At 41.5% G+C, this 23,014-nt stretch overlaps 1 protein-coding gene across 1 annotated transcript in view; it reads right to left on the minus strand.

The window, feature by feature from the left end:
* Positions 1 to 21,330, minus strand: part of CDC42BPA (CDC42 binding protein kinase alpha) — a 181,523-nt gene extending 160,193 nt beyond the window's left edge. The window contains exons 1-2 of the mRNA XM_034060359.1: positions 21,225 to 21,330; positions 20,177 to 20,402 (exon numbers count right to left, since the gene is read on the minus strand). Of these exons, the coding sequence (XP_033916250.1) occupies positions 20,177 to 20,372 (196 nt within the window). The 5' untranslated portion in view covers positions 20,373 to 20,402; positions 21,225 to 21,330. The remainder of the gene's footprint in view (positions 1 to 20,176; positions 20,403 to 21,224) is intronic.
* Positions 21,331 to 23,014: the final 1,684 nt, after the last annotated feature.

Raw genomic sequence — 23,014 nt, forward strand, 5'->3', positions numbered from 1 at the left:
GAGCTGGAATTAATGGCATCAAAACCCCCCATGCCTTCTCTTCTGTATCATGTGCCAATGGAGATCTTCCCATTATTGTATTAAAACTTAACTTCTCTAGAGCTCAGAATAACAAAATTTCATAGGTGCTCCTTAAAACAACATTTTGCTTATAAAACACTAACACTGACATGATTAATTACTGTACCACACTGTCATAACTAAATGAGAAGTAAAGAAGCAGTGAAGACAGGACAAGCTGCAGGGTTTCTTCTTTGGTGCTTACTTCAAGAGCAGTCAAAATATTGGATGAATACTTAAGGTACCAGCAAAATACATTGAAGATTTTGCTTTTGTTCTTCAGAACAGAAATGTTCCACTTAAAGCATTATTTTCAGTACAAACTTTACTGTTTCCCCCCAAAGATCAGTTAAGAATCTGACAATAGCCAAAAACACTGACTAGATCTGAATGCATCAACGTACAATACACAGAATCATACAGTCCCTGAATGGTTTGGGTTGGAAGGGACCTTAAAGCTCATCCAGTTCCAACTCCCTGCCACAGGCAGGGACACCTTCCACTGGAGCAGATTGCTCCAAGCTCCATCCAACCTGGCCTTGAACACTGCCAGGGATGGGGCAGCCACAGCTTCTCTGGGCTATCTGTGTCAGTGTCTCACAGACCATCTTCTAAAAGAAATGCAGAGACATCTGATCCATCTCAAATTTTGGTTGGATTCTGTAACTGCCACTTCCCAATTTTCACCTGAAATGGGCTCATAGCCAGAAAAAAACCCAAACCCCACAACCAAGGTGGTTAGCATGGGTGTATTTGTAGATGAAATCCTTCCCACAGAACTAAGCAGGCAGCAACACTGCACAACATTTCATAAAAACTTCTGATGAAAGGTGAGTATTGTACAGGTAAAAATAAATGAAATGGCTCTGGACAGCTCTGAAGTGCAATAAAGTGGCTTAGCCCTTCTGTAGACATGAAGTTTAGTTCCCCTATAAATACAGGGTACACAGGCTATGACCTAGCCTCTCCCAGCATTCACTCTGAGCATCACTCACTGGAAAACCCTACAGATTGAGTTCAATTAGTTCTTACGACCCTTTGCTCCCCAAGACTATCAGCAAAGAAGGGTATGACAGAGATACAAATTAAATTATTAGTTTGTGGCTTTCAATATTACACATTGTATTTTGCATAAATTCTACAAAGCCCACCATATGCCACAGCAAAGGAAGTCTCAAGACTCCTGAGAAACATGTATCAATGGCTGTCCACATTTTGCAACTAAAGAATGGAAAGCAAGTATCAAGAATTTAAATAGAAACAAACATGAGGCTTGATACTACTATAAAACACAGCAGAAAAAAAGACAGGGCTGTGCCAATTCTTTTCTTTTTTATGAAACTTTAAGGGAGGCAACTGATAGAATAGTCACATGGGAGCACAGTTTAAGATATAACCTACAGACTGTTTGTTTCCCATCTCCAAACAGCATGAAAGTAAGGATTAAGGATTTGGCCATTATTGAAGGTATTCTCTCTGTTAAAATGTTTCTTTCTTTGTTCTACACTCTATGAATCCTAGCAAGAGTACCAGGGCTAGAAGCATACCTACCAAGGCAGAGAAGTGGGGCTTCAAAACGCCATGAAAAGGAATGCTTTTCCTATATCAGACACACAGGACAATATCAGGAGTGCAGCTTTAAATATTCCTATGATTAACTGAGAAACAGCTTGCTCACTTTTGTTTTTGTTCTGTACCACATTTTGAAAGAGGAAAGTACAGAAAGCAATACTTTCAATTGTGGAAAGACAATCTGTGTTATGCTTCTTAATTTAAGGTTTGGGAAAGTATGTTCCTACTACAAAGCCTACCACTGGAGAAGGAAAACATAGTGCTTTTTTCCCAAAAATGGTGAGGCAGAAGAGATACAGAAAGTCTTTATCTTTGGGCCTAGATGCTTGTCTTCCAGTCACTTGTGGCTAGAGCTGGAATTGAAGCACTGGCTTCCTTCCCTGCTGGCTGAGGCACATTAAACAGTGAAACATCTTGCAGCTGCAGCTTCCCTAGGATCAGCTCTCCCTCAAATGAACAAGGGGGAAAAAATAAATGTATTTCAGACTATGGCTTTAGGGTTAACTTTGGGTGTTCAAAGATATAACAGAATCAACTGCAAAGTGTTGATACGGCAAACTGATGGGTGCACTATGCACAAGATGAATTACTGTGCTAAAGGCTGGGAGAAGAATATGACAGAAAGCCTCTAATTCAGCCAACAGGATCTCTCTCTGGAAGCCTTTAAATACAATTTACACACTCTCACTGAATCTACAGGAATTTTAAACATGCAGTCCAAAATACACTTCCTTCTCTAACACACAGACAATCCTATTTTAAGCACAGTACACCCCCTCCTTAGCTATTCACAAAACATAGTGACACTGAGACTAAGCCAAACGAAACTTGTCACCACGTCTTTTGTATAGATTTTTCCCTTTCCTCATCTATCAGTAGCTCCATCACACCTCATGTTAAGGCAGAAAAATTCTACTCAGCTCTTCCAAAACACAAGTTTTCAAAAATGCTACATTCAGAAAAACTGTCCTGATCAACTACAGCTGCAGCAATAAAGTACATAGAGATACATGATTCCCATACACGCCTTATAATGTGCAATTTATCAAGTGAATACTCCGTTAAAATCGAAAGACAATTTGTTGGAATAAAACTGTGACTGGACAATGACAGGTCAAAGAAAAACCAACTCAAACCAACACAAGAATGGGCTAACATGTCAAAGCTGAGGAAGATTGAAGTTTGGGATGGTGACAAACTAGAGGGCACGGACATACAAATGTTGTCAACCTACAACCCTTCCAGTACTCAGATGGGATATATTCTGCTGGTTCCTGAAAACAGTACATCTTATTTACTCTGCAGCAAGACTTGTGAATTCTCACAAGATCTGTTAAATGCACTCTTTATGGCAAGATCCTAAAACATTACCTTTCAAAGTACCCTTCAAAGAGCTAGTAATATTATCACTTTTAAGACAGAGGGAACTGGGACATAGTATATTAAGGGGAAAAGTAGTCATCCTATATTAACCAGTAATTTTAAAATTCCATGCATGAACTTTTCATAGCTCATAGCACTATACAGAGCTTTACAGCTGAAAGCAGAACTCCAACTGATTTCGGTGACAGCTGAGAGTTCTCAGTATCTCTTCACATCCAACCACAGAAGTCAACTAACTGATCCATATGGTGATGAACACACAATTACTGGCTGCATACAAAATGTGGTTAATATCCTCCATCACATTAAAAAACAAAACCAAACAAACTCTGTAGGAGTCTGCAAGAGAATCAACTTCTACATAGCATCATTCAATTCCCCCATAAAAATAAACATTCTCCTTTTACGCAAACCACAACTTCATTGTAACTGCTAACTCTGACAGCTTACTTCCCAACAAAACCTGAATGCACTTCCTGAGTGCTGCTGTCAGAATGCATCTTACCTTGCTATCTGAGAATAAAGTACAATATGGGCTATTTTGGCTGAAGTTATAAATGATACCCACATTTCCTTTCTTTCTGACTAGGAATAACTCCCTGATCTTTAGTGCAAAACTAGAACTATTTCAAGCTTTTACGCAGCCAAATTACTCCACAGATGCATAAAGAACATCATGTAAATTTATTTTTAACACCAACAATGCCATTCTGCACTCTGTTCTGATACCATTAGCATCTGGGGCTGTATTTCACTTGACCACTCAATAAGGTACAATTACACAATACATCTTCTTCAACTGCCCTCAGGTGTGCAGATGTCAAACTGTGGAGCTAAGCTGTAAATCTTTATCACTGAAACAGCAACCAAGAGGCTGGGCAAAATAAATCCTCAGCATCCAGTATGGAAGGGTTCTACTTCCACAAGTGCTCTCAAAACATCAGTTGATATAAAAAGAAAACCCAATCATGTAGTCACGAATTAAGCCTTGCAATTCTAAATGACAGGTAGGTCTGGCTGAGCTCAGTCTCTTGTTAAACACTGCCTGAAATCCAGACATTTCCTAGGCAGCCAGCATTCTTTCACATGTAACACTAACTCTTCAAATTCAGGAGAAATGGTGTACCAGGCCTAACAGCTCAAAGACAATCCCTGTACACTGCTCAAATCATATTCAACACACAACACACTTGGAATCTGAGAATGAGGTACAGCAAGACTTGGTCCTCCCTGTCTTATCACTGATCTGAAACCACTCAAAAGCAAGGTGCATATATTAGGAGAACAGAGGCTTTGGGCTTCACATTTATCTCACACCAAATGTCAAGGTTTAAGAAGCAGTCATAACTCTTAGCAAACAGAGCTCTGATCCACCATTCATTTGTTCTGCACTTGTGCAGAAGCTAAGCAGAGGTCAGTGAACAGAAGACCAGTGCTCTGCCATACCACTGAAACGGTGATGGATAAAACTCTCTTTTCACGCTAAGCTTTCCTTCCTGAATTACCACACTGACTTTTCTTGTGTTTGTCTTTTTCTTGACACTGTAAAAATAAGAAAAATATCAATGGATTACTTCAAGTACTTAAGTTTTGAATCCTAACTGCTCTTCTCAGCTAATAAGCCCCCCAAATGATGTACAGCATGATACAGTATTCAATTAATGAAATCACAAGAGAGAAACATGCCTCATGTTTTCAAGTGTAGCCATCTGCAGTAACATTTCTGAGGAATTAAATCAACCCATGGAAAAAGCATTCATCATGCCAGGTGCAGAAAAAGTACCTTAAAACAAAGATTATTTTGACTGTGCTAACAAAGCCTAGGAGATTCCTGAGCAGGACAATTCAGTCTCAGCTATCAGTTACAGGCACAACACAGAAGAGCGAGTGTCATAGTTTAAAACCCAACCTCAGTCACTCTCTTACCACCACCCTCCCTCCCTGCTCCCGGAGGGATGGGGAGGAGAATTGAAGGAATGTAACTCCCACGGGTTGGGATAAGAGCAGTCCAGTAACTAAGGTATAACACAAATCACTACTGCTACCACCAGTAAGAATAATGATATAGAAAATAAACAAGGGGAGAGAATATGATACCACCTGCCGAAACGAGCACGACCCAGAAAAGAGCCAGTGAGCTCTTCTGGCCCACTCCCAGTTATCTCCTGGGCATGACATGCTATGGTATGGAATACTTCTCTGGCTAGCCTGGGTCAGGTGTCCTGTCTCTCCTTCCTCCCGCCCTCCCCTCCATACTGGCTTAGCATGAGGCTCAGAAAGTCCTTGGACAAACCAAACATTTGAACAATAACTAAAAACATCGGTGTTATCAGCACCGTTCCCAGCCCAAAAGTCAAAACACAGCACTGCACCAGCTACCAAGAAGGAGAAAAAATGACTGCTACTGCTGAAACCAGGACAGCAAGAAAACATTCAAAAGGATGAGTAAAGGAATGACTCCCCATTTAATCCACAGCTTACCTACTATGCTACTGATTTCACAAAATGGAAGGGGCTTACTATACTAATACTACATAAAAGAAAGCTTCTTCTGTTACATGGCATTGAGAAGAGAAGGTGAAAGGACCCAAGAACCTGCAGGAGAACTTTATGTTCTGTTGCGCAAGTTGGGACCTGGGTCAAGAAACTGGCAAGTAACTGGCTCTATACCCTTCCTTAATGTAGCCCAGAGAAACAGACACATTCATCAGCAGAAAATACAAAGAATCAAAACATTCAGCAGGAGATTGGATATAACTGCATTATTTACAAGCAGGAAAACCACAAATGAGCTATTGAAGCTCTCCAGAACAAATACTGATGTAGGATCTGGTTTTGCAATAGCTTGCACTTCACTCAAATGCTACCATTACACACATACACACAGTAAATTATATTTTAAAACCCACTACTGTCCTGCCTGACTGATTTTACACAGGTGTGAATGATTATCCACTACTTCAGATGGCATGTGGTCAGGCTGAAGTGTAGTGTTTTGTTAATGCTTTTCTCCAAGAAAGCTTACTTTAAACAACCAAAGAATTCATTACAAGTTACTTTTCTCTATCCATCTGCTAATGAAGCCAAGACTGGCCTAAAACCCCAAATTCCACTCACCATGAATACAAATTCATTTTAGTAAGCATATCACCTCAGAGCACCTATTCACTGGGGACCTGTAAAGGACAGAACAGGAGGCAAGTTTCTAAAGTCCTACTGTACTGAATCAGGAATGAGAACCTTAAATCACGGTCATTTTACAAATATTTAATTTGCAACAGTGGAGCTGAAAAATAGCTATTCCTTCCCCACATTTGGAAAGTATGCACAAAGGCTCAGTACAGCAATAAACCATAGAAAACAAAAATCCAACCCTTACCTTACATACACATATATACATACATACACATGTGTATGTAACCTCCCCATACACACAATCTGTATCTATGGATAAACAGTTAAACACTCACACTGAAGACCTCAGAGAAACTGAATGCCTGCTCTTATTCTTCTGCTCCAGGTACATCATTAAAACTACTTTGGGACACTTCAAGAACTTCTGCTCTTTGAATCTGGCAGAGCAAAAAGACAAATTGCAGCTACTCACAGAAAATGTTTCTGCACACACAAAACACTAAGTAAATATAAACTGTGAGACAGTGAAAGCACTCAGAAATATCATAGAATCATAGAATCATGGAATAGTTAGGGTTGGAAAGGACCTCAAGATCATCTAGTTCCACCCCCCCTGCCATGGGCAGGGACACCTCACACTAAACCATATCACCTAAGGCCTTGAACACTGCCAGGGATGGAGCATTCACTACCTCCCTGGGCAACCCATTCCAGTACCTCACCACCCTCACAGTAAAGAATTTCTTCCTTATATCCAATCTAAACCTCCGCTGTTTAAGTTTTAACCCATTACCCCTTGTCCTATCACTACAGTCCCTAATGAAGAGTCCCTCATCAGCAACCCTGTAGGCCCCCTTCAAATACTGGAAGGCTGCTATGAGGTCTCCATGCAGCCTTCTCTTCCTTATTAAAACTCCCCCGTAGATAACAGCTTCCAATGCAAAGTATGATGTATTCCATAAATTACACTGTGCCTGTGAGATTGTTACTACATGCAAATTAATACCTCATGAATAGTTCTTGAATTTTTCTTTCATAGTACTACTAAAAAAATTGAGTATTTCCCTCCTGGTACATCATGACAAAGTTGGTGACAAAACAACCTCAGGGCACCCAACAGATCTGTTCTAAAGTCCTTAAGCACAAAAACAAAATGAACCAAAAGTAGCACATCCATTCTTTTAGCGGAAAGCTGCATTTTTCTTAGCGCAGTTACTTTGAAAATCCATTCCTTTCAAGGTAGTTTATGGTGCAGTGGGTACGGGCAGGAAGCAGATACTCAGGAGGATCAGGCAGCAAAAAAGGAGGGGTAAGAAGGAGGAATTTCCTGATCTACAGAAGTAACTGAACTGTGAAATTGCCAACCTCTACTGCCATGTTTACCTCAACTGATGACTAAATACAAAGTTATAAAAGGATGTGCCTCAGCCCTCAGTTAAAGCTTCTCTGAGCAATACCTCAGCACATACAGCTTTCCAAGAGATAATTTCCAGCATTAACTGGAGATTATAATCAAGAATTTCTGGTTATCTCTCATCTTTGACTTCCTGAAAGCACACAAAGTTTTATGGGAAAAGCTTATAGCATAGCAACATCATACATAAATTCCCCTTCTTGTCCCTGTACCAAGTTTTGCAGACTAGCACTTGCTTGCTCCAACCACCACCAGCAGTCTTCTCAAAGTCCACTCAGGCTAAGCAAACCCCAGTCAGGGCAGATCTCTCTCACTAACTGAAAGTATGAGACAAGCTTTAAGGGCACTCATTACATTTATATATTCTCTGAAATACCAGAGGGGTACATCTGCTTCGTGGGGCTGCAGGGGAGATTTTGCACAGGTGGGGTACAGTTGTATGTGTTAAGAAGCTTAATTTTTATGAAGGTCCAAGTTCAACACACATAAACAGTTACTCAAAACACAATTCTGGCAAGCATCCACCTGACCACCTCAGGAAAGAGCACTTCCCTTATGAGGAATAAAACAACTGCTGCTACTCTGAATTGTACAAAGCTGAACTTACAGAAGAAACAGGAAAGAGGACATCACAGCAACAGAAGTAAGATTCCAAGCTTTCTTGAGTAACACCACCAAGAAAAACAGTACCCAAACAGAATGCTGAAAATTTAGACAAAATAAACACAGCACTTAAACACACAGAAGCCACAAGCCACGCATACCTTCAGGAATTTCCACAGCAAATGTTTCAGAAACTTTGAAAACAAAATTTGGAAGGAACGTACATACAGATGTGGCTCTTAGAAACTGCTTTTCCACTGAATTTGTGAATGGTCTTCAACAAATCACAGCTCTGCTTCCATTTCTTTGCAGAGGTATTTAAGATGCTGATAAACACACCACCCCCCCCCTTTTTTATTTGCAACAAGATTTTCAAGGCAATATACACAGGTGCCTGGTATCCTTGTAGATTACCTTCTCACCAGGAATCATACTATTGAAATATTTACAACCCTCCCAACTTGGAAACAAAAGCACATTTTTAAATTAGACCTTAGAAAATTGAGGCAAAACAAAGAAAATATTCTCTCTGGACATCTAGAGAAAGCTACAGTGCTTGAGCACTAGTTTTAAATTGTTAACTGATTAATGCCCTCAGGTAAGTGGCCTGGCTTTCTTTGGAAGCTCAGCAGCAATTATGAGCTGCTTTAATACCACACAAGTATCAGTGAATTAACGTCATGCTTATCTCCATTAAATGAGTGAAGAATTTGGCTTACAAATGCCTTCCTCCTGTCAGACAGACATCACAGCTTTGTCTCATAGCTGTTAAAAACAACGCCTACCACCTAAAGTCTGTAAGTTCTAATGAAATAGGCATTTTCCTATACATATAATCTGTATCTATGGATAAATGCAGCCTTTTAAATGCACATCTGAATTTCTACCTAATAATTTTACACACACTCATCCTGAAAAACAGACCACTCTCTCCTTCCTAAAGATCCATTGATGAATCCATACCCATACACATATCTAAGCTTTCTGAAGTCTTGATGCACCACTTAGGTTTGGTAAATGTGACTTTCACTGGAAAGCCTATTTTTCTCTCAAAGGGAAAGAAGCAGCAGGGAAAATAGCACCTAAGTCCTCAAGTGCCAGGCAGAGAATATGAGACGGGCACTAAGGCAGTGAGAGATAAGAGAATCTGGTTTACCCATCAAGTCCTAGGCTGTGAGGCTCAAAACATCACCAAGTAGCACACTTATAGACTTCAAATATTTCCATCCTGTTTGAACACTCTAAGTGAGACAGGACATCGGGTATTATACAATGCAAAGAGCTACACTGCTTTTATAAACACACAGGAAGGATTCCAAGCCCCTGTGATAGGTGTTTACGGTTGACTCAGACATGCAGTTTGACATGCTTGACCTGGCTTCTCTTTAAGCTAATGAAAATTCTGCCAGCAGCTTTTAAGTGGGATGGTGGCAGGGGTGTTATTGAAAGTAACAATCAGCATACCAGTAAGAAATCCTTGTAGCTTTGCCAAAATGACTCAATTTACCATCTCCATGTCCTGCAAGTTTCCTATGCCACTTCCCATAGCAAATGGTTTTGTAACCCTGACACTTGAAGAGGGCTAAGAACAGCCTTTGCACCCTGTCACTGTAAGAGCGTATGATCTCACATGCCAGGGCAGAGGCATGAAAGAGAGAACTAGAGAAGGCATGCCTATGAGAAACTGAAAATCTAAAGTAAATGGGAAAGAAAGTGGCAATCTAACATTAGCAGAAGTGCCATGAAAACCCATCCCACCCACAGAATTTTCTCCAGTGCTTTAGAATCAGCAGGATAACATCAAAACCACTTTATTTTACTAATGAAAATACTTGCCCCGGACAAGTGCATTAACTTGATCTAACCAGATCTGACAGTGCCTTATTAGAGAAAATGGTTTCCTTAAACTGGAAAAGAACAAAATTTTTAAAGAAACTAAAAGTAAAAGGAAATTCCCAAAAGACGGAACCCTTCTCTGAAATGAAAGGCACATGGCAAAAAGCACTGCTCTTTTAGAGACAGAACAATATTTGCCTAACTCCTAGGTTTTAAAATGTAGAGTCAAGTTTTGCTGACCACAGGCAGTCCTCACTAAGAATTGTCAGTTAACATCCTACTTCTTCATTAAGGTGAGAGGAGGAAAAGCAAAACAAAGCACAAGATCACATGGAACAAAATTAGACATGTTTTGAGTACTGATATGACAGTTTACTGTCACTGAAAGCTTCTAGTGCCACTGATTCAGCATGTTTTAGAACTGAATGTATTGAGGATTTAGAGGCCATCAATGCACAGCAACATACCATGTAGTCTCTTCCCCAGAAAGAGACATGCTGGGTGTTAACATGAGCTCAGGCAGTATGCACTCAATGGTACATTTATACAGATATTCACTGCAGTAGCTATGTCACTAGAACCGACTGGTTCCCAGAACATCACCTCTCAAGCCAAAGGACCAAGTTAACTAACCAAAAAATATGAAGTTAACAAAATAATACACACCAGCTATAGCAATTTGCACCATACACTATTTTCTCACAGTAACCTTCACTCTGCTTAATGCTTGCTTTTCCAGAGTCTGCATTATCATCAATGGAGACATCAAGTAATTTCTTACTTTCAGAAAAATACTAGAGTATAAAGAACACAAAAAAGCCAACCTACCAAAACCACTGAGATTAAAAAAAATAATTTGCCTAAATTTGTTTTAAGAGTCAAATTATGTTTTCTTCAAAGATGCACAGGTTTAGAAATACATCTTTCATTAGCTGAAAGTGGTTGCTAGCTATGAAGGTAAAAATAGCCAATAGTGGGGGTGGAGTGACCCAACAAAATAGAACATCTTAGGACAGAAGCAGCACAGCTAAGTGATAAAGATTTTCTCTGCAAATTTCTATTTGTGTAGGAAGCGGCTTCTGCAATTTCCCTCTAACATATCAGATCACAGTAAAAACAAGTCTCTTTTGTGTCAGTCCTACCAAAATCATAAAAGGATCCTTTTAAATTATCACAAAATAGAACGATGCCAAGTGTTTTCTAGAAGTTAGGGGAAATAGAACAAAACTCTTCCAAGCCTGTTAATGTAAGAATCCTTGTCTTGCAGTTACAAAACACACAAGGAAAACTGTTTAAAGGCACTGACTGATACTATGCCAAATACCACAAAACACAAATACACCAACACTTTCTTTTTCCAAGGAATTGCCATCACCAAAATTAGACAGCTATTTTGAAGACCCCTATTCACAATTAGAAAGGTTCTCACTGTAAGAAGTTGTGGTAACAGTTACAGAAACAAACAGGCTCATTGAATTTCTCCATCACGTATTTATCAGAAAAAGCTGGTAATGTCAAAATTGAGTTCAAAATTGTAGCTGCCTTCTACATTAGAGGGAATCCAAGAGGCAGCCTCAAACTTGGAGCATAGGAGCTACAGTAGGTGAAGCCACTGAGGCCTGGGCTGTCACAGTGCTAGCCCCCTCCTTTTGTACCAACATTAGTACAATCCCTTCACACAACAGGATCAACAGATTCTAACATGTTTTTGCAGCGTTAGTTTTTGACTGGATTATGCCCCTCTGCTCATGTAAGCCCCAGCAAACTAGAGATCAGTGGATTTAGCCAATCTTAAAAACACCATCAAGTCAGCTCACACCCAAGATAAAACCAGCGAGTTACCATTAAAATACCAACTTCTATTTCCTCCTCCTGCTATTACTGTGTATCCTGCAATACATTCGAACACCACAGTGCTTTATTTACAAAAGGCAGTGTGGTAAAGGAGAAAGAGCTTTAACAAGCAAGAGCAGGAAATACCTTGTATCCCCACAGCACGAGTGACATTTTCTCAAGTCAGTCTGCAGTCACATAACTGAAATCGTTGCCACCCTTCCTATCAGAACTTCATTTTAGTTTTAAGTATTAAAATGACAAAGCTACACTCTTTTAAGCCTCTTCTTACTTAGACTACATGAATAAATCAGATCACAATTTCTTACTCACACCCAGAACAAACAGCCCAAGGTCCCAGCTCCACAAGAACTTATGAGCAGCAATGATTCATGTTAGCAAATGAACTGATATGTACTGGGTCTCACAGGAAATATATGGGGTGTTTACAGAAAACACTGTGTGGATGAACCTGTAGGTAAAGCCTGTGTGTATTTATCACACAGATGATGACTTTTTGTAAGCATTCTCCACACGCAATCTCTATGTCATGAACTTGACCAATAAAATAATTTAAGCTTAAGGGTTACTGGGGAGAACAGAGGAAAAAATACCAGTCCGAACCCAAAAGCCAAGATTTGGGCCATGGGAAGATCAGACTGACACATGGATACCCACATCCTATTTGAAAGACAAACTACGATCTTGCTTGAATGAAAAGTAGCAGAATTAAAGTGTGGAAGAGGAGAAGGAGGCTTAGATGAGTACATTAAAGCTTTACTTCAGAACAACATTACCTGTGAATAACACAGAGAGAGCAAAGGAGAAAGAGCTCAGAAATGAAGACCTGTGGGCTCTTTACCACAGCTGAGGACTCCTCACAAGCAGGACCCCACAAGCCTAAACTAAGTTGAGAGTTCAAGATGAAAAGGACAAAGCAGGGCAATAGTGAGATGCAACACTGGAAATAAATAAATAAATAAACCTGTTGCTTGTGTAACCTCCACTCTGAGGACAAAGTACTTCCACACTCCCAAGCTAAGACAGAGTCCTCCAAACCCAAATTTCTGAGACTGACAAGAAACAAGAGAGCAACAAAGGGTTGCTGGCCTAATTCTACAACGACTGAAGGAAAAGTAATGGGTTATTAACAGCTACAGATGATTTTTTCCCCCCTCCCCTTTCAAATGCCACTCTAAACTTACCTAATCCTTCTACAAAAAGAATAACCACGCATTTCTACTAAACCACTGAACAAAATACATTCTAAGTTCAGGGTTTTCCTTCCAAATAGCCTACAAAATACTGCAGCTCCTAACAGCTACAAGTTCCAGATCAAAACCTTTAGAAAGATGCAGAGAAAAGATGTATTAAGAAGCTGATCCCCAAGAATAAAGAAAAAAAAAAACCAAAAATCCAAACTACAATATTATGTAACAGAACTAACTTAAATCAAACTGAAAGTCTGGATACGGATAAGGAAGAATTATGATACACAAAGTCTTAGGAGCCTGGCTACACACCATGTGGATTTTATCCACAGTGACCGCTAGTAAACCTAATTAGGCTGTATTACTAGAAATGAAGCAAACTGACCTGTCTGAATAGAAGATTTTTGCCAATATTATTAAGCCTAATGTCATGTTTCAACTATAGGGAATAAAAATCTTGTGGTTAACAAAAGATTGCACATGACTGACCTAAATCACTTGCATATTTTGAAGATTTTAGTCCACATTAATGGCATTCCCAAGCTTAATGAGGATTTTAGGAAAAATAATGTGTTAAGGTAAGTTACACCAGAGCAGAACAAAACATTCTAGCTGTTCAGCCAGAATAAGAAAATCAAATTAAGTAAGTACAAATGCCTATGAAAGGAATGCCTGCTTTGCCAAAAGATACAACTGAAGTTGGCCTTTGATTTTGTCTCCGCTATCCACTGTACCTTTTTCGTCCGGTTTTACAGCTTGGCAACTGGATCTAATTGCTTCTGGAAGCTTTCTGTGCAGATGGAGATGGTAATTTTTTTTACAGGATAAAAGTAACTAAGGATGCTGTGAATATGGGTTAATATTTTGCAAAGCCACATCCAGTATAAACTTTCAGTATTCACTTTTAGAAATAATATGGGAAAGATAATTACCAGGACAGTAGTCTGCATCCACTTTACATCTGCAAATTCCATATGTGCAATTTATTCACAATAAAATTGCCCAGAGGAGCTGTGGCTGCCCCATCCCTGGCAGGGATGGGATTCATCTGGCAGTGAAAGCCAGGTTGGATGGGACTTAGAGCAACCTGGTCTAGTGGAAGGTGTCCCTGCCTGTGGCAGGGGGTTGGAACCAGATCATCTTTAATGTCCCTTCCAACCCAAAACATTCTGTGATTTTATGATTCTCTTGGTCATTGCCAACAAATATATGTAAGTCAAAATATTAAACTATACTGGGCTAAATAAGCTCATTGCATTTATAGTACAATATCCTTTGTTCAGCCAACTGTGAACTAATAATATGCTACAGGTTATAAAAGAGTATGTCAGTAAAGTTCAGGAGAGAAGGGCCAAAAGATAAGGAAGGAGTTTAATCAGGTACACACGTGCATAGGGTCATATGCGACAGAGATGAAAAGTTCAAACACACCTTCACCAGTACATGTTATGTTTATGATTGTCTCACAGGTAAACTATTGGATTAACCCTGTAACATGAAATGTCTTGGTAACCAGGAATTTACTGTGTTGTCATGAGGTTTATAATGCCCACTGAGCAGACTAATTCATAGAATTGTATTTCTCCATTTGCTTCCATTAGACAAAAGCATGCTAGGAATTTCTGCACAGAATAAAGGCATTCCTAAAATTCCGGAAAATGAAGTATTAGTTAGCTTTCTAAGCAAGATGTACTCCTTTGCAATAAAAAGGGCTGACAGAAGTCAGTCAACCTAAACACACAAGATCCAAGGCCTGAATACGTCCAAGTATCCCAAACACAAAAGAACAACAACAAGCGAAAAAAAAAAAAAACCAAAACCACACACACACCAAAAAAAACCAAAGCATCATTTAAAAAACATGAATTTTAAGTAAAATTAAGTTTAAAAAACTTGGTGTACTGTAAACATGTTAAGCGTATGTGCTACAATGGGTTAATCCCTCACTCTACTGGAAACTGGCTTTAACCCTAATGCAAACCAAGTAGAATTAACTGGATGGTCTCACAGCTCATTTGATCACACTGGAACTGTTGATAATCAGAGGAAGCCAATTACCATAAGTTTAAGACAACAATAAAAACTGAAATAAATGCAGGAGAGGTCACAATTCAGAACACAGAGCTACCTAAGACTAAGGTCTGCACACGCAACCATTCTCCTACATTTTCCCTATTCTTTTTCAATTAATTTGGTATAAAACTCCATCTTTATAATAACTCTTGACATAATATCCTGAAACATGGAGATGTGAAGGTTGTTTATATTTGACAGCATTAAAAAAAAAACCTTTCTCTCACCTTAATCATAAGAAGTATTTCAGTGTCAGCTGCAGCTATGTAAAAGAAACAACAATTCACATCAACTAATGACAGAAATTTGTGCATCAAGAATGCCACAATGACTTCTACATAGATGGATCCTCCCATACCTCCATAACCTGCAGCCAAAACAACAACTCACAATTAGGCATATGCTTAAACACATTCAGTAGCCTTGACAAGCAGGATGCTCATTCTTTCCCAAGAAGAATTTAGTAACTGGTTTTGCTTATGTCAGACCAAGAAATATTCCCAGGTTTATGACCATAAAAAAGAAAAAAAAAAAGATAATTCCTATTTTTGTCTTAAAAAATGTATTTCTAATGGTTTAGAAAGTACTAAAGTTAGACAGTAGTAAGCACCAAAGTCTACTTTAAAAAAAGGAACACTTAAAGATGTTGAGTGCTAAGTCTTTCACAGCAATCTCTGCTAACAACAGGACCTAAATGAAGGATTATTTTTAACAGCGTTTTGAAAACAAAATATAAGCAGCTCATAACTGAAAATGCCTGTGATTTCCTTCATGACCTACAGAAGAAAAACACAGAAGAGGTGCAGGAATCTAGAAGCAAGCTTTTGGTTTCTTTTGTCAGCTCAAAAATGGGCACACCATTTTTCTTTAGGAAAAATGTAAGACTGCTAAAAAGAAAATAGAGAAAATCTCTCCATAACCCTGTCTTGAAAAAAATGGTTTGATGGTGATAGAGCAGTTCTGAGTGTCCAGTCTATGACCATATCAGCACTTCATAAACACCACAGTATTTCAGTTCTACTAGAGGTGCAACGAGAACAATTTAATCCAGGCTCCAAAGCCTCTTTTAGTAGATTAAAAAAACAACAACACAAAACCCACTAAAGGACAGTTTATACTTTTCCTACAAAATAATAGATTCAGTAAAATCACTGACCTCACAGCACTACTAGCAGTGCCCTCCATCTTCCCTATAGCTCCATGCATTCTGAAGTTTATTCTAGTTTTCTTTCAATGCACCCTAAACAACATTGTTCTAGTTTCTTTTAGAAACATCAATTCAGATTGAAGCCACTGTAAAGGAGGTTTTCCCAGAACGTAAACATCTTTAAAAGTTTCTTTCTATCACTATATTTTTCTTTTAAGTTCAGCTTATCAGCCTTCAGTACCTCCCTCACAGTCTTGTGTCACTGCAGCAACTCATACACACAGAGAAAAGAAAAAGTGCTTGGAATTCTCAATAGTTTTGGTAACCTCCAGTTGCTATATTTAGACAGTCCCCTTTCTAAATCACAAATACAAATACCAATAGAGATAAGAATGAAAACTAACATCAAATACATGGAACAAGCCAACTTGAAATGTTCCGTTTCCTTCCGTCTCAAAACACACCCTGATTTAACCCACCAATCCCAAATAAAGTGGTTGTTTCCACGGTTGTCTTTGCATATGAAATACCTATGTAAACTAAACAACAAAATCAATTCATCTTATTTGCATGTCACTAAACTATTAATGTATAAAAATAGGGAAAGCCAGTATATTTTCACTGTAAGCCAAAAGAAGATTGCAGAAGCAACGCAGATTCTAAATCACAAAGTAATTAACCTGACACTTCAAACCAATCTAATGTAATTTCAAGCTCCTCAAAAAGACGGAAAACTTATAAAAATGCAAAACTCAGCTTCACATTGCAGAGACCTTCCCGTTTCCACTTGCTGAATTCAACTTGCAATATCAAACCAAAACACAAGATGAACAACCAGTTCAAATGCTCAACTGCTTTACCTAGCTTCATTTTTTAATAAATTATAGATCTAGATATCAGCTTCATAAAATAGTCCTAAATGATCCAAGGACTAGGACATGAAGCTTCTTAGTTCCCCTAAATATAGCAGCAGTCACATGGCTGTCACTAAGACCACATTAGCCTTTCCATGCTAGAACCTCCTAAACCTTTACCCCCCAAAATGTAGATTGCACTATGAATATTCAGTCTTATATGGTATATACACAGCATGTAACAACTCAGACCTAGAACAGCTTAAAGAAAAATACACAACCACGTACACCCTGCCAAAAAACACGCCTCCAAATCCCCACAAAACTAACAGAGACACCTCAAAACTGCACCACTGAAAAGCAGGAAAAAATTGCTTGCTGTTGTGCTCAACAAGAGGCTGTGATCACCAAATAGCTATTTATAAGCATTTTCTTATAGCTAACTATATAAATAAATCTTACTTGCTTCTAGAAAGAATGATTTTAAAAAGGAGTTTAGGCTTAAGATGATGAACATTTCTCAAGGGAAAATTTGTACTTTGCACTTTGGGAATGCACAAACATAAGAGTTCACGCCATCCCAAGACCAGTTCCAACAACTTCAGATGGCACTCTTCACAGTAATACAGCAAACTTGGGGATGGTTGGTATAAACCCACAAAATGTCTTTCCAAGACTGCAGCCAACTGACACCACCAGCAGATATACCAGGCACCAAGTTTCAGTTCACTGATGGGAAAAATAAATTAAATGCACACTACTTTAAATGGTACATTCAAGAGTGCTGCACATACAGCAGCTTTCAAAACTCCCTGGTGTAACACTGGTTGCATTTTCCCTACTGTTCAAATAGGGAAGCTGAAAAAAAAAACAACCAGAGTTGAAAGCACTTCAACACTGAGTCACTGAGAGAGGCAGGGGAAGAGCTTATGATTTCTGGCTGCCAGCCTTCCACTTCTGCCACTGCCCAGCATGTCTCCAACCTTAAAACCACATATAACCTCTTTCTAATCAACCACTTGCACTGTTTCCCCTTTTGGGAGAGAGATATGCAAGGTCATGATCATATCAAAGAACAAGGTACATTTAGTAACTCCAGTGCACTGGAGGATATGCCACCTCTGTAAGAACCTGATTTTGCCAAGCCCCTGACCTCAACAGAAGTGCCAGAGACCCCCAGTTTCACCAGGAGAGCTGACTTTCAGAAGAGACAACTCCTGTGTTTGCAGGATAAAGACATCATTCGCACAGACTCTTTAGTAGCAGGTACTAGAAACTGTTGCTCCTACATTTCACCTCACAAGCCCTCTTGAAAAAGCTCTCAGGGTAGAACTCCAGATAGCAGAGCAGGGAGCAGAGGACTTGGGCAACTCAGTCCTGAAAACGGGAGGAAATGACCTCGTCTGACGCTCAAGAGTCCTGCTAAGGTACACTTGGAGCATGAGAGCAGAAAGTAGCAGGAAAAATAGGCCAGCAAGAAACCTTATTCCAGCTTTTCCAAAACAGTGTATTATTTCCACCAGCAGCCTGTCAAGTTTGTGACAGAAGCCTTTGGGTACTGCCAGAGCCTTTGTAATGATGTATTTATCCATCAACCAACCACCAATGAACACACCAGCACCCAACACAAGGAGTCCTGAACACACCATTACTATGATTGTATCAGTATGGTTAACTTTTGTTTTAATTATTATCTACAGGTTATCAGCTGCCTAGATCTGCTTGCAGACTACACTAGGTTCCTGCATACAAAATATCCTTGGAGCCACCACATTTTCCTAGTATTTCACAGCTTCTGTGTGCCAGTGACAGTTTTAGAGGGAAGATTCTTCAGAAGTACTTTTAATTACTATTTCCTCCTTAGCTAGAAAGCATTAATTATAGCCTGTTCCTCCAGATAATAAGAAAACAAAGACCAGTGCAATATGAACAGTAAAAGAAACTTAATTACTGAGTCAGATGTCCTTTAGATGTCAGTATGACTACAGAGAGGAGCAGGAAAATAAAACACACACACATCAGCCTCAAGTTGCTAGATCAGTTATCAAAACAACGTCTTTCCTCACTGACTTCATTACGAAGAGCTGGACCAGCTAATTAATCAAATGCCTGTTACGTGCTTCAAAAATGTACTTTTTTTAATAAAGAAGGCTTGCTGATGTATTTATTACAAAGCAAACGTGGTAAGTGGTTCTGCATGCAAATGCAGAAGTGCAGCATGACTTTGAAGTTTGAAGGTCAGATACAGTAACCGTTCTCATGGAGATTCTTATGTCAGACTGCATCTTCTGTTTCGCATCTATGCTTAAGGAGAAGGAATAACACAAATCCAAAAGAAAAATGCAGAGACAACCAGTTTTGTGACACCTTAAGAACTGGAATGCTACCATTCACCTGTTTCCATTTAAAAAATCTGCAAATACCCTACCTCCCCAAAATGAAGAAAGAAAATAGGAAGAGTCCTGGACACACCATTTCATTCTGCTTTTCAACTTTGTTTACCTCACCAGGAAAAATCAACCTAATTAAGTCTGCAATGATTTTATGTTAAAGAAGAGAACACAGTTTTCTCCATTTCCACAGACATTACAAACCCACATCCTTTAAGACAGCTGGAGGGTTTTTCTGTTGATCAACACCTTTTTGGTTTTTTAAGCAGTATAGATTTGACTGCAGATGCAAATGAGAGGATTGTGTCCTGATCTTTTTCCAGGCATCAGAGAATTTATCCCTCATCCTTCTATATTCCAAACTTTAGGATACAAAACTCAACAGCTGGGCCTGAAGGCAAACAAATATGCCTCATATACCAGTCTGATCCATGTCATAAAAGAAAGGAAAACAACGTGTTTTACATGCGTATTTCAAAGATGAATAACCAATATGGATTTCTTTTTAGCACCACAACCACATTTAAATACAATAAAACTGGTTAACAGTTCCCAGTAAAATGCAGAGTGTTATAAACAATCCCCTCTTCCACACAACAGAGACCTTATACAAAGCAGACAGGAAGATGGACGGATGTACACAGAATAAACACATTCAAACTTACCCCACTCTAGATACTCAAGGATGTTCTTCTCTCTTCTCAGAGGGGAGTTGTTACATTCATCATAAAGGCAGATGAGTATATCCAGCAAGGTTTCCACACTGAAGCATTGCCCATTAGTCTGAGTTGGCCCATCCAAAATAAACTGCTCCAACTGCTTCAAACGCACTTCTCCAGACATGGTTGTTTCACTTTGCATTGGCGTTTCTTGTTTTAATGATTATTATTACTTTGCAAAAAAATAAAAAAAAAACAAAAACCACAACAAAAAATATAAAAAAAATATTTTGAGGGTTTTGTTGCTTAAAAAGACAACAGTATTCTTACCAAGTGTCAAACTGTGGTGGTGCTCGATTTCCAGCCCACCTCTGTGTTCCAGCCTGACTCTAAACCCTTGTGAGTTTCAAACACACACATATAGGGTGTGTATCTGTATCTGTATGCTTAATTTCTAAGAGAACAGTTATCCTAATATATCTATATAACTATATGGTTAATGAGGAGCAAAAAAAATGTATATGGCCTCTCCTGGTGCTTTAATAACAGCACTCAAATTCACCCAGGACTGCCTGACACCGATTTCACAGTAGGCGCACAGGCAGATATACTTCTATATCAAAAAAATATAAAGGTCTTCTCCTTCAATCGAAATGCAGCTCATGCAGGGCGATCCTGAGGGGAGCCCCACCGCAGCGTTCAAGTGTAACAGCCCCGTTCGGCCCGCACCGGCGCCTCACCTCCCACAAGGGATGGGGAGAGAAAAAACCCTATGTATTTAGGTGTTTATCTACGCGAAAGGAAGGAGAAAACAGGGCATACACCGGCGGGGACGGAGGCAGGGGAAAAGGGAGGAAGGGAAGGAGGAGGGGGCCGCGCAGCCCCACCGCCGCTTCCCCGGCCCCGGCCGCGGCCCCGGGCAGCCCCTCCGCGGCCACCGCGCCCGCCGTGGGGGTGGGGCGCAGGCCCCCCCCGGCCGCCCCTCCTCAGGGCGCAGCCACGTCCTGCCCCGGCCAGCCTTTCCCTTCCTCCTCCTCCTCCTTCTCCTCCTTACCGAGTCTCCTTTTAAGGCTTTTCAGTGATTCAAAAAAACTAAAGTCTTCATCATCGCGCCCTTCTCCGCTGCGCCAAGGGGCGGCAGGCGGGACGCGCGTCCCGACACACCGGCACGGCCGCGGGGCCGCTGGGAAGCGCTCCGAGCCCTGTCAAATCCTTCCCATGGCTGCTGCTGCGGCGGCGGCGGAGACGGCGCTCTCCTTCTCCTCCTCCAACCTCCGGGTGCGCGTCCTGAGGCGGAGGGAAAGCGCCGGCGTCCCCGCTCCGGCCCGGCAGGCCCCGGCTTCACTCCCGGCGGCGAGATGCTCTCCCGGCTTCGCCCCGCCGGGCAAAGGGCATCCTCCCGCGGTGTGTGTGTGTGTGCGTGCGCGAAGCGGCGGGGAGGGGTAACGCCGGTGCCCTCCCTCCCTGCTCCCTCCCTCCGCTTCCTCGCCCTCCTTTCCCCCGCCGCTCCCTCCTTCCCTCCCGCGGTCACACGCGGCAGCCGCCGCCGCCGCCGAGCTCACAGCAGCCCAACATGGCGGCCGCGGCGGAGGGGAGGGGGGGGGAGCCGCCGCCGAACGCCGCCGCAGCGCGGGGAGCCGAGCCCGGGGCCGCCGCTACTGATGGGATTGAGGGGAGGAGGGGGGGCTGCAGCAGGGAATGCAGGGATACGGGCGGGACGAGGCGGAGGGGAGGGCGGGGGACAGGGAGGCCGCAGCGCAGCGCCCCCGGGCTGGGTTGGGCTGCCCCGGACCGACCCACCCTCCAGGCCGGGGGTCCTGCCGGGACCTTGCACCGCGCTGAGGGGAGCTGGCTCCCAGCCTCGGCCTTCAGCCGCAGCCGTACCCCCTCCGCCGCAGCCCCCGGCCCGGTTCCCCTCAGCCGGCCCACACCATGGGCAGCCCCCGGCCCGGTTCCCCTCAGCCGGCCCACACCATGGGCAGCCCCCGGCCCAGCTTCCCCCCCCTTCCGCCGGCTCCTTTCCCCGGCAATTACATCTCCCATTAGAAAACACGGGCTCATTAAGGGGAATGGTTCTCTCCCTGGTGTTTTACAGGCAGGGAGAGCACAGAGCTCCAGGTGTGAACACAGACACCTCATGCTTCGAGGGCTGAAAACGTGAGGGAAAACACAGCGCTCCATAGCGGTTACATCGCGGCTGTGAAGCGGCCTCCCTCGGTTGCTCGGGGTTCAGGCAGGGTGGAAGGTGGCAGCTACCCTCTGGAAAGGTGTCAGGGATGCGGTGTTGCATTTAGCTGCCATGGGGGATTAAATACCATCTGTAAGTTAACCTGGAACTGTAGTTGGTCCTCCTTCAGAAGTCAGGTGAATGGGGAGGAAGGCAGCGCAGCTCCCAGGGGTCACTGGCCATGGGTGAAGTGGAATGTCCTACAAAACTCCACTGAGTGATGCTGCTGGAGCCCTGGAGGGGAAAACAGCTCTGACATCTGCTTCTTCAGCTCAGTGATGAGCAGAACACCCTCAGCTGGGGTTTGCCATAGCAAGTACCTATATAATACATTTACTTCAACTGGCCTTTTCACCAGGTTTTATTTTTTGGATGTAAAAGCTGAACAGTGTTATGCGCCCATAAAAATGAACTCTGCAATTAAGCAAAAGTCCCACTGCTTTGCTCAGAGCTGCTCAGCTATATCTAAACTGACTGATGTGAAGCTAGAGAGGACAGTGGCTCCTGCCCAGTGACAGTGAAGAGGCAGAGCAGATGAGATGTGGAGCTGGGAAGAGCCTGATTTCTATTACTGAGCCTGGGAAGGGCACCCATCACCTTGGGCAACAGCCTTTGAG

This window comes from Melopsittacus undulatus, chromosome 3, assembly GCF_012275295.1.
Source record: "Melopsittacus undulatus isolate bMelUnd1 chromosome 3, bMelUnd1.mat.Z, whole genome shotgun sequence".
In the NCBI taxonomy this organism is placed as follows: Eukaryota; Metazoa; Chordata; class Aves; order Psittaciformes; family Psittaculidae; genus Melopsittacus; species Melopsittacus undulatus.